This window comes from Oryza glaberrima, chromosome 12 (genome assembly GCF_000147395.1).
Source record: "Oryza glaberrima chromosome 12, OglaRS2, whole genome shotgun sequence".
Lineage (NCBI taxonomy): Eukaryota > Viridiplantae > Streptophyta > Magnoliopsida > Poales > Poaceae > Oryza > Oryza glaberrima.
Genome location: NC_068337.1, coordinates 2,553,468 through 2,566,660, shown reverse-complemented (window position 1 = coordinate 2,566,660; position 13,193 = coordinate 2,553,468). Strand labels below are relative to the sequence as shown.

Here is a 13,193-nt window from a genome sequence, read left to right as displayed (position 1 = left end):
TACCTTAGACCTTGTAGTCCGCTCACCTATATTACCAATGATTTGTTCCGGCGGATGTCGTCGTTCAATGTGCAAAGGAGCAGCGACTTCTGAAGTTGATCCATGTTCTGTATCAGTACTGGTCGAAGTTGTAATCTCTGGAGGACCATCTCGAACAGCATTAACAGAACCCTCAGCCGACGACCCTGCCCGGTCTGACCGCACCTCCTGTGCCGGTCTAACCGGAGGTGTGCCGGCGGTCTGAACGGCCTAGCGCCCGGTCTGACCAGCCGAGTCGACCACGTCGTCGTCGTTGTCATCGCTCTTGTCTTCAAAAATACGACCATCCTCCCCCTGAACCTGTGACAGTGTACCTGCAATATCGGGTCTAGTACCTGAACTAGCCTCATCAAAAGAAACTTTGCAAGTCTCAACAATTTTGTTAGTCTCCAAAATAAGTACACGATAGCCACGAGTATGTGCGGGGTAACCAAGAAACAATCCATCGGTAGAACGTGCCTCAAACTTATCCAAATTTCCAGATTTCAAGACAAAGCACTTGCAACCAAAAACACGCAAATGTGAAACTTTGGGTTGATATCCAAATCGAAGTTCATAAGAAGTTTTTCCAAGTTTTGATCTCAAGAAAACTCAATTTGAAACATAACAAGCAGTGTTAATCACCTCAGCCCAAAATTTTCTAGGAGTTTTATATTCATCCAACATCGTTCTAGCCATCTCAACCAAAACACGATTTTTCCTTTCAACAACACCGTTTTGTTGAGGAACACGAGGAGAAGAAAATTCATGTTCAAGACCTCTTTCGTTGCAAAATTGTTCAAAAGAAGCATTTTTAAACTCACCACCATTATCACTTCGAATTCTTTTCAAAGAACCAGGAAATTCAAGATCCAATCGAAGAAACAAACCACGAAAGTGTTGAAAAGCTTCGTCCTTAGTTGCCATAAAAAAAACCCAAGAATATCGAGAAAAATCGTCAACAATAACCAACATATAACACTTTCCTCCAACGGATTGCACTCTAGCTGGACCAACAATGTCCATATGTAATAGCTGTCCCGGTGCATCCATCATCACAGAAACAATAGGAGTATGTGAAGAAGCAACCATCTTAGCATGACGACACGGTGTACAAACCAAATCAAGATCTTTCTTAAGTTTAGGCAAACCACGAACAAGATCCAAACCACTTAACCTAATAAGATGATCAAAACCAACATGTCCATGTCTACGATGCCAAAACATCACATCTTTATCAAACTTAGCAACCAAACATGTTATCACAGGTGAAACAGAATTTTCAAAATCAGCTTTAAACACTCTTCCATAGCGAGAAATATTCAACACAGAATCACCACAAGAATCAAAAACTTTACTTCCAGTTTTCTTAAAGTGAACTTCAAAATTTTCATCAACAATTTGTGAAACCGAAAACAAATTGTACTTTAAGTCCTCAACCAAAGCTACATTCTTCAATTCAAATTTTTCATTTACCTTAACCAAACCTGTAGCGAGAACGACAATTGTAGAAGCATCACCAAAGATAATCGATTCAATCTTGGATGCCTTCTTGAGTGAGGAGAACCAATTTTTATCACCGGTCATGTGCCGCGAACAACCGGAATCCACGATCCACACGTTCTCTTCCCTTGCCACCAAAGCCTACACACAAGCAGAAGTCGAAGCCTCAGTAATGGGGTTAGATGATAATAAAAATTTAGGAATCCAGTACTGAGACACACGACTAAAATATCCAATAGGCATATAACCACGTGCAAAATCAATTTTAGAATTTTCAGAAAAATTCCTCCGAGGCCGGTCTGAGCGAGGTACAGTGGCCGGTCTGACCGGGGGCCGGTCTGACCGCCTCTGTACCGCCGGTCTGACCGGTCGCTGGTCTGACCGCGGGACCCACTGCGGTCTGACTGGTTTCCTCGAGGGAAAACCCGATTTTTGCCACTTTGATTTTGCAAAAGCAATCTCTCTCTCCTTTTTCTGTTTATGAGCTAATATGAAACAAAAACCAACAATATGTCCATCTTTCCCACAAAAAGAACAAGTATATTTTTCACGATGACAAGACACATTGGTAGCATTAGAAGATTTAGCAACACAAGCAACAACAGGAGATTTGGCATGCACAACATTGGATTTTGAAGAAAATGCACTCATAGTAGACATGATACCAGTAGATTTAAACACGGTTTTATTAGTATCAGGTTTAACAAAAATCTCACCACTTCTAGCACCAACACCTAACACAACAGGAGGATGTCTAGAATTATGAGCATAAGGATTAAAACCTAAACCACGGTTATGTGTGCTAACCTTTGATTGATCCAAAATCATGTTGAGGTTCTTTTTACCATCAGAAAATCTTAACAAGAAATTTTTCAAATAAGAAACCTCCTTTTCCAAATTAGCACAATTCTCACAATCTACCATAACACCTTTGCTTTTATGACATTTAGGGCAAGAAAGCACTTCATTGTTTTTCACAACATCTTCCATGAACTCAACACGACCTAAAGCATCTTTCAATTTCAACTGATTCAAATTACATGTTGAGCAATCCAAAACATCATGAGGTTGTTTTAACTTTTTAGCAGAAATCATGTTAAACATCAAACTAGCATGAAAAGTAATTTGATATTTTTGCAACAACTTTTTAGTTAAAAACAACTCATCCAAAGTGCGTGTGTGCAAAGCAAAACTGCAAGAAAGAGAAGATCTATTTTTCAAATCATGTGCAGCATTAACATCTCTAATTTTTGAAATCTCATTCATTAAAACCTCACAATTTGAGCAATAATCATCATTAGGAATAAGAGATTTTAATCTAGCAATTTCAGATTTAAGAGATTCAATGATAAATTCCTGTTTTCTATACATCTTGTCACACTTCTTATTTTTTTCACTCAAAATATTAATAGCTTCCTCAAAAGCACTTACCTCATTATCTTCATACTCTGTGTCAGATTCACCACGTGCCATGAAGCAAACATCGGAGATGTTCTTTCTCTTATCATCATCTCCACTTTTACCATCTACATCACTTAGTGGCTCGAAGGCGGCACAAACTTGTTGAAAAGCCTTCCTGAGATTCTCCAGCTTCCTCCCTTGGGATGAACCCTTCGGCTTGTTGTTGTTGGTCTTCTCACCATCTTTGTCTTCTCTTTTGCCTCTCCCATGCTTAGGACAATGCGAACGAAGATGATCAATTGAACCACATTCAAAGCAACGATTTGGACCACCTCTTTTCCTGTTTCTGGCATTATTCATAGCTCAAGCAACTCTGTGTCACACCCTAAAAATCCCAAATATATAAATTGTTGTTTAATTGGAATTATTAGAAATGAATTTAAAAGCCTAGAAGAGAAGATCTAATTTTAAATAATAAATTCCAATATAAAAGTGGGCCAGATAAAATTTTATTAAATACTTCACTTGATTCTATAGTTCCTAGATTTTTCTGGGATTTATTTGAGCCAAGGAAGAATTTTTAATAAATGGAATTGCATTTCATGAATAATTTAAATTGAAAAAGGTTTTAAAAGTCTTCTTTTTGGCTTTGGGCCGAAAGTCGGCCCAAAACCCCTCCCTCTCTCTCTCCCCGGCCCAAGTCGGCCCGCAGCCGCGCGCAGCCGCCGCTCGCGCTCTCTCTCCCGCTCGCTGACAGGTGGGTCCCACCTGTCAGTCTTCGTCTACCTCCAGCCGACGCCCGGCCGAATCCTAATCGAGCCGCGCCGCCGTCTCCTTCCAAATTCGCTCGCGTCTTTCCATCTCCGGTGAAATTGATAGAGGGAAAATGATCCCCGTGATTCATTCTACCTTTTCCCTTTTGGAATCATCGGCTAATTCCGTTTGGAAATCCGTGGATTCGATCTCGAATCGGATTCGTCTCTCTCCTCGAACCCTAAACCTTCCTTCGCCGTTGCCGGTCGCCGTGGGCCTCCACCGCCGCCCTCTAGCCCCTATATAAAGACCCCCGGTGTCTCCTCTCTCCGCCGCCACCCTCGCCTTAGCCCGCCATCGCTTGTAGCGCCGCCTCCGCGAGAACCTGTGCGCCGCCGTCGCCGCCGCTTGTCCAGCCGTGCGCCGCCGTCGCTCCGGTCATCGCCGTCGCTCGGGAAGGCCGCTGTTGGGATCGCCAAGTCGTCGCCGTCCTCGTCCCACCCTCCGTTTCCGCTGAGGATCGCCGGAGCACCGCCGTCGTCATCAACCCGATCGTCGCCGCCACTTCATCCTCGTCGCCGTCGCCGTCCGGTTGCCGTCCGCCGTCGTTTGGGTCACCGGTGAGTTCGCCGCGTCGCCCTCTACGTGTAGATGCCCTCCGTTTGCGCCGCCGCGCCGTCGTTCGCCGGCGAGCGTGCGAGGCCGAGTCGTCGCCGGTGATGACGTCATCGCCGACGTCATCGTTGCCGTCCGCCGTAGACCGGTCGTGGACCGTTAGATCTCGGCCGTCCGTTTTGGATAGGATAGATCTCGGCCGTTCGTTCCGTAGACCGCCGCCGTGCACCTGGTCCACCGTGAGTCGAGCCTGATGACGCAATAATTCCTTTTTCCTTTTAAAAAATAGTTCTATATTGCGTCATAAATTCAGTTAAAATCTATATAAACGATTTAATCCGATTTAATCTTTAAAAATTCATAACTAATTCATCTTAACTCGGATTTAGTTGGTTCAAGTCTCTAAATTTTTCTAAAATTGAGATCTACATGTTAAAAATATCCACATGTACTGTTCATGCTTGTTCATGTGCTGTTTTGTTGATTTTGCTCTTTTCTCCTTAGATTCCGACGTTCCCGGAGAGTCCGATTTTGCAGAAGAAGACTTTGAAGAGTTCCAAGGCCAGCAAGGCAAGTCACACAGATCCCAAACAACCCTTTGAGCATGTTGATCCCGTTTAAAGCTATTGTTTCTATTCAACTATTGCATTTATTTTTGAATGTCATTGGGTGGAAATAACCTATTGCCTTATTATAGCCCTTTTGCTATTGATTTCCCTATTCTTTGTCACTTGGTTAATAATTTGATTAGCTAGAACATTATATAGTTTTAGCTAAAGTGAATAGGATGCTTAGCCGTGCTTAGAGACACTAGCTCATATAAATGGGATAACTTATGATTCACTATTATTTAATGATGGCTTAATGATAACCCATGATGGTCAATCGTGATTGATTAATTAATTAAATTGCCAACTAAAACCTGATAATGGTGGGTTGTGAGCACATGGTTTTGATGGTCGTGCTCATGACAATTAAGGACCGGTTCACGATTTTGGGTTGTGAAACATTAATCGTGCCAACCACAAGCCAGCGTGGGCAACGGCTTTACTTTCTGTATAAGTATGGTTCATTGTAGAGCACCAGACTGTGAAGTGGCGGAGATAACCCATGGGGGTTGCTGAGGAGTCCATGCCTTGTTTATAAGGGGGTGATTATGATCCAGGAACGGTGCACTGCTTTGAATTGTGTTATATAGAGGGTATTGTCACAATCTCTATTCGGGTACTTGTTAAGTATCGCGACGCATGGTTGACATGATGTTGAGGTTGTGTCTTGTGGGTACAGTGGTACACCTCTGGCCAGAGTAAAACTATTCGAATAGCCGTGCCCGCGGTAATAGGCGGGTCTAACGATGTCTTTCGTGATTAGTTTCACATCTCCCACCATAATAAATGATGCTGTAATTGGTAACAACTTGTTTAGCTCCTGGTTTGGAATGGTATATTCCTGGTTTGGAGATAGAACTGTGCAGTTAGGATTGGTTGTTCAGAATGGTTGGGCCTATGCAACACAGGTGTGTTGTATAGTGTTGATTTAATATTGTTTAATTACTCAACTGTTTTACTTTCTCTCAATTGCTTATTAAATGATGTATATGCAAATGAGCCCATATTATGCCATCCTTTGTTATCCATTGCACTTGCATATTTGTTGCGTGGCTTGCTGAGTATGTCATATACTCACCTTGCAATCATTCATCAGAGGAGAAGTTCTACAGTGATGCTGATGGTGTGGAGGATTAGGCGTAGCCCTGGTCAAGCTGCCTGTGGAGTGGAGTCGTCTGCGCCGTTTATTTTATTTTCCGCTGCTTAGATCTTTATTGTTTGAGAGGAACTATCTACCTCTGTGATGACTTTATATTCGCTTATTAATTAGAGTAATAATTGTACTCTATTATCAATTTGTTATTGTGTGCCTCGGCTGATTCCTGGACGAGGGTTTACACACATGTAAGCGTTTGGAATTTTGGATAGAAATTCCGGGCGTGACACTCTGTTAGCAACCAAATTCAACTCCTCCTCCTCGATCTGTTCGAGTTGATCATCGGATGTGGCATTAAAAACAGCAAGAAAAGAAGGCTTAGATGAAGAAGCATCAACATTCAAAGAAGAAGAATACGAAGAAATCAAAGCACTCGACTTAGAATCAACTTTTCGAGAAAGACATTCATCTCATGTGTTTTCAATTTTATGTAAAGTGAATCCAAAGTCAAAGTAGTCATGTTAACAGACTCCTGAATAGACGTAACTTTCATCTCCCAAATAGACATGTCAAGACCATTCAAAAAGTGACAAGAAATCTCAGATTGTGGATAATTAGTATCATAAGAAGAATCAACAGATCTAAGATCACTCAAAATTTTATTAAACCTAGAGAGATAGTCATCCAAAGCTTCTCCAGGTTTCATCTCAAATTTAATGTACTCCTTTTTGAAAATATCACGACGAAGTTCTTTAATGTTATTTGTTCCTTGATGAAAGTTACTCAAAGCATTCCAAATTTCATGAGCAGTTCGAAAGTGCGCAACACAATCATAATCAGAACGAGAAATAGCAAAAGAATGTTACGTGCTTTGCAATTTTGTTCAAAAGCAGTTTTTTCAGCCGCAGTATTAATAGCTTCAGGAATCACATAAGGATGAGAAACTTTTCTCTAAATATCATAATCTTTAGCCATAATATAAGATTGCATCCTACTACACCAATGAGAAAAATCTGTTCCATCGAAAACATGAGGCTTAGTTGAAAACCTAGCGGGAGTAGCTATGGCAAAAACTCTAGATCGATAAAAATCCAAAGAAGAAAACAAGGTTCTGATACCACTTGTAGGATCGAAACACAAGAACTAAGACAACCAAAGGGGGGGTGAATGGTTGGTATACCCAAAAACCGAAAACTTTTAGCGGAAATAAAAGTTACCCTCGAAATCGACGGAAGTCGGTCTGACCGAGATTGATCTAACAGTTTGACCGTGTGGATGCCGCCGGTCTGACCGGTATAGATCACCCGGTCTGACCGCTGATGTCACCTGCCGCGCCTGTCGCCGCCGCCGGTCTGACCGCCCGTATGCCTCCGGTCTGACCGCCGCTTGCCGCCGGTCTGACTACCGGTATATCGCCGGTTGGACTGCCGAAACTCGGTGAAACACAAATCGAAGAACTCTTAAAGTGGATAACGACTTTATTGATTCTCCCTGTGTTTACAAAGTGCACCAACAGCACTCCTTCTAAAAATTTCGACTAAACTCGAAACCCTAACTCAAAACTCAACTCAATTGCTCTCAAAAGCGATACCGGGAAACCTCACGCTCCCCCTCTATTTATACATGAGGTAGGCAGCCTATAGCCACGAACCAAACTCATACTAGGAGTCCTAAACACCTTAGAAAACCCTCTAGTACAAGACACAAACTTTACATAACCAATCGTACCAAATTTGGACTCCTTCCAAATTCGACTCCGCATCCCATACGCACGCAATACCTCCATCGTATGCCATATGGAATCTCCACCAACCACGTGCATCAACTCTAGCCTAAGTATCCCGCATGATCTCTGACCACCACGGACGTCGTCTTATCCCCAAGCCGACTCCCGGTCCATCACCGCAAATACTCTCCCGAGGCATCGAGTCACCTACACATGAAATAAACAAAGAAACCATATTCCGAGACCAAGCTATCTCCAACTTGACTCATTAGTAGCAAACAACAGTATTACATACGTATAGTATCCATCTAGAAGCCATAATCATGAAATAATCACAGATATCCAAATAAACAACCCGAAACCGAAACCGACACAGCGTTGGCCGGTTAGACCGCGGGCTGGCCAGTCCGACCGCTCGATCACCGCCGGTCTGACCGGCATACACAGCCCGGTCTGACCGGTCACATAAAATAACGAACCTACGATTCACCTATAAATCCAATCATCTCCAAAACCACTTTGTAAATAAATTTCAAATAACAAAACCAGTAATCTCCAATGCCCAATTATTTATTACAGAATAATAATCAAAAACACCTTTGATTTTACAGATTATACAATGAAATGTTTTGTAGAAACATCATTGACCAATATAGGAATGGTGGGTTTGCTCAAGAAATAGAAATTATTTGTATATTGAACGGGATTCTCTCTCTCTCTCTCTCTCTCTATATATATATATATATATATATATATATATATATATATATATATATATATATATATATATATATATATATATATACTCTCTCTCCGTTTTGAAATATTTGACACCGTTGACTTTTTAACACATATTTGACCGTTCGTCTTATTTAAAAACTTTTGTGAGATATGTAAATTATATGCCTACATAAAAATATATTTAACAATGAATCAAATGATAGGAAAAGAATTAATAATTACTTAAATTTTTTTAATAAGACGAACGGTCAAACATGTGATAAAAAATCAACGGCGTTAAACATTTCGAAACGGAGGGAGTACAATCTAGCTAGCTCTATATAAAATCATTCCGATTATTTTCTCGTAAGCTGCGGCATATTTTTTTTATAGGAGTAGAATGCATGGTTGGCTCTAGGTTATAAAGGCTCTAATCGATTTGAGCAAGAATTATCAGCCGTAGAAAAAAAGAAAAATTATTTGCGAATAAAGCTTTTTATATTAGATGTGTTATTTACCTATTTACTTATGGTTTCAACGTTAAAAATTTAAGACTGAAAAATACGCGCTGAAAAAAAAAAGCATAAAATTGACTCCAAAACATTTTTTAATTTTAAATTTTGTCCACGGCACATTCGTAATCGATTATGTGATCTGGTCGACGGGACGGGGATGGACCAGCCGTCCGAGAGCTCATAAGTCCATCCTCAATCACGGGAAATCGGTATAGTCGTTTACTCTGATTTGGAAACATCATTGGTATGAACAAACTTTTATCACACATACTTCATCCCATTTTGACTTATGGATTTTTATATCCAACGTCTTATTTGATTTTTTTATAATTAATATTTTTATTATTATTAGATGATAAAATATGAATAGCATTTTATGCTTGACTTTTTTTAAAAAAAGAAATTCATAAATCTTTAAATTAGAGGAACGATCAAATTGATAAGGAAAATGAAACCCACAGCTACACTAAAAATAGACGGTGGGAGTATTATCCAGGACAACTTACGGAAAACGGTACTGGTACGAATTAATATATGCTGTTAGTAGCTAGGAGCACAAATTAAGCTTTGATTGAGTGTTACTACTCCTACATCACACTGCTAATTAAGTCTGACCCAAAATGCCGCCAGCTGTCCGCACTCCACACTGGTCATGAGCGTCTGATCAGTGATCAGTCCGTACCAAGTTGTACTAAAAACAAAAGGTGTACTGCTGCTAATCAAAGCCAAAACACGGTGCAAGCTAAATACTCTACTCCTATGCGTCATCTGGTTAAGCTACTTCACCAACTTGCTGCTACTAACTTAGAGTAATTACAGAAACTAATCATTAATTAATTAAGCATGAACTCCTTGTACTAATGCATGCAGCATGCATGCAATGCATCACTTTGGCTGCTGCTTGCCGGGCTTGAGGGTGGACGACGCGCCGGCGCCGGCCGCGGAGGCGGCGGTGGGTGGCCGGCGCTGGGTCGTCGTCGACGTCGAGGAGGCGGCGGCGTGGTTGGTGTTGAGCTTGGCGAGGAGGGCCTTGTTCTCCTGGTTGAGTGCCTGCGCCTTCCTCCGCAGCCGCTCGTTCTCCTCCATTATGTACACGTTCTCCAGGTACAGCTTCAGGTTCACCCTCTCCATGCCTGTCGATCTCGATCTCCTGCACTCAAAAATGCCCAATCAATTAATTCCTAGTCAACTAATTACTAGCATTTGCTGCATGCTAAGACATGACTCAAACGGTAGCTAACTAAGCCATGCATTCTTGCATCGTCGTACTAACGGTTACAAATGACGCAGGATCATGCAACCAAGAAATGTGCAAGTTGCTGATGAGAAGATGATCCATGGAAAATGGAGCAGTTTCAACTCGAGACAGATAAGAAACACCAAGTAGTCCCTCACCTTTGATCTGAAGATGCTGCTGAGCTAGCTAGAGAGAAGGAAGAAGGAAGATAGTACTGGGATAGCAGGTTTGGCAGAGGAAGAAGAGGAGATTGTTCTTGAGCTGTGCAGAGCAGTGGTGTTCGCGTAGACGGCCGTCCTACTGTATTTATAGCCCTCGTGGAGTCTAGTGGCCGTATGTACTGTGTACTGTATATCTGCTCCGCTCTGCGGGTCAATCACGGCCTGCAGTTCAGAGTTGAGAATGAAATCGCGATGAATTGATGACGCACTTCTGCTTCGCTCAAAGATACGCAATCATTCCTCTTCCAAGTTCCAAAGTTGAAATGGTACTCCAGTTTCTTCTTCCTTCCCAGTAGAGTCTCTCTCGTGAATCATGATGTGGTTTGAACTGTAATGACAAATCGTTCAAATCAATTTGACTTCATTTGACTAAAATCAAATGATGGAAATGCAGAGTACTCTGTCCAAAAAAGAAAGGAGCAGCAGCAGCCAGCCAGCCAGCAGAGAAGCAGTGGCAAGGCAACTCCAGGATGTAAATTGAGGTGATGCTAGTGTAAAAAATATAATATAATTGAAACAAGTAAAGATATATCAACTAAACTATTTTCCAATGAAAATGAAATGCTCATATGATCAAAATAACTTTTTCTATTTTGATTTGTGGCTATATTAAAATGTTCATAAGTATCTGTGATTATATTGTTTTGTATACTCGAAATAAATTCTGTTTTATCAATTTGGGTAGTAGAAGCAGTGAGGCAGCTTGCATCCTTGCTATCTAGGAAATTTCTTCACTAATAACGCCGTGTTTATTTCCAAAGTAATTCTTCAAACTTCTAACTTTTTCATCACATCAAAACTTTCCTACACACAAACTTCCAATTTTTTCGTCACATCGTTCTAATTTAACCAAACTTCCATTTTTGGTATGAACTAAACACCCCCAACTTCCAACTTTCCATCATATCACATCAGGTTCAAAACATTCATACCCACATAAACTCCTAACTTTTTTTCCAAACTACCAACTTTCCCCCAAACTTTAAATTTTTTTTAGGAAATAAACACATCCAACTAATTAGACTTGTTAATGACTATAACTAGGAACAGGGATTACACACCAACCAGCCTCAACAGTGGATCCGCCACTGCCGAGAAGTCGAGAAGGAACATTTACTCTTGCACTCGATTATGGCCTACTCGTAGTAGCAGTGTGGTGAAGTCAAGTCTTTGCTCTCATCATCTGATCTCGCAACGGCAGATCCCTTCTCTTGCTGTTCCAAGGCAGCAGCTAATGATGATCAGCATTCAACCTCCACGTCTTCTCTTCTTCCTTCCATCACTTCTGCTTCCAAGCTTCAATTGCTCTCTCGATGAGCATTATTGCAAGAGCTAGCAGAGCAGCTATCATGGCGGCATGGCGCATCACTTCATACAGATCACACCACGATTCGATGTGAGCAATGCATCATGCATGTCTTATGAGCACACCGATTAGTGCGAGTACAAATCTTGAATTGTCGGTGTGTAGAGAGATTTTGGGTCCCGGAGAATTGAATATGACTAGTAGTAGATTCTACAGACATTTTAACATCTGCACTGAGTGACATTTGAGAATTTAGCAATTCCCATAAAACAATATGCATAGCATACAGAAATTTGTTCAAACTACTCAAGATATGGTTCCAATGACCGAGCTTTTTTGTTGGTTTACATGAATCTTGTAGACTTGTACTCCGTACTGTACTATACTACTCCATCTGAATTTCTGATCTGATGGATGGGCAAGGGATGGATGCAGCAGGTCCTACTACCGGCAGAATAATCTTGGATTCGAGATTTGGATTCTTGGTCTGATCTGACATGTTGACCTTGTAGCAGCATTGAACTCCATCTGTATGACTGGATGTGTGTGTCCGTCTTGCATTGCAATGTGCAGCACAGAGATCATCATCATGACAGAGCCAACTGAAGCTGGCGTCAGGAGTTGCATTTTCGTAAAGGGAGATCTCATGGCGCCTATAGATACGAGCACCCCATTTCTGTGAGTTGTGATCAAGACTTCCTGCTGGTAGTTGATGATTCTGCATCTCCTCTGGCAACATCACAAATGCATCCTTTGCATGCATTACCTGAGAGTAGTCAAGGGTGTGTTTAGTTCACGCTAAAATTAGAAATTTGATTGAAATTGAAATGATGTGGCGGAAAAGTTGGAAGTTTGTGTGCGTAGAAAAGTTTTGATATGGTGGAAAAGTTGAAAGTTTGAAGAAAAAATTTGTAACTAAACTCGGCATAAATAGGGCAATTGAAATGGATGGATTGATTGATGGTAGCACTCCTATTGAGTTTTAATTATTACCAACTTAAGAAATACATTTGTAATTATTACCATTAGCAATTTAAAAATCATGTTAACGGAAACCGAGATAAAATCTGTATCAAGAAGGTAATACCAAGGATAGGTGCAATTCCCAGTGAACAAAAACACATTAGCTAGTGATATACTTTTACGAGCACGAGCAAGATCAACTTGGGATAATGGCACCGCATCAGTGTAAACTTGTCAGTACTGAAGAAGAAACATTGTGTTACTTAAACAATCTTCAGCAGTGAGCAGTCTGATGATTATAAATCAAGTTGCAGCAGCAGCAGCAGCTTGTAAAGGATTGGCAATTTTATCTGAAAGAAAAAGGGAGAAAAGGAATGGGCAATTGGCAATTGGACTAGCTGTTTCTTCCTGGATTATTGACCATTTTATTAGCTTTCGGTCATCTACTAGTACTATACTACAACCAGAATATTCCCCTAGAAGAGATTAGCAAATCGACAACAGAAGCAGA

The 13,193-nt window shown here is 41.1% G+C and overlaps 1 protein-coding gene across 1 annotated transcript; it reads right to left on the bottom strand.

Annotated features, from left to right (window-relative positions):
- Window positions 1-9,545: 9,545 nt before the first annotated feature.
- Window positions 9,546-10,101, bottom strand: LOC127758065 (protein LITTLE ZIPPER 3-like). Its single transcript, XM_052283686.1, has one exon. The coding sequence runs from the start codon at window positions 10,084-10,086 to the stop codon at window positions 9,841-9,843; it is 246 nt and encodes an 81-aa protein (XP_052139646.1). The 5' UTR covers window positions 10,087-10,101; the 3' UTR covers window positions 9,546-9,840.
- Window positions 10,102-13,193: the final 3,092 nt, after the last annotated feature.

Excerpts from the sequence above, each read along its gene's own strand:
- LOC127758065 (XM_052283686.1), bottom strand. The coding sequence starts at position 10,086 with ATGGAGAGGGTGAACCTGAAGCTGTACCTGGAGAACGTGTACATAATG.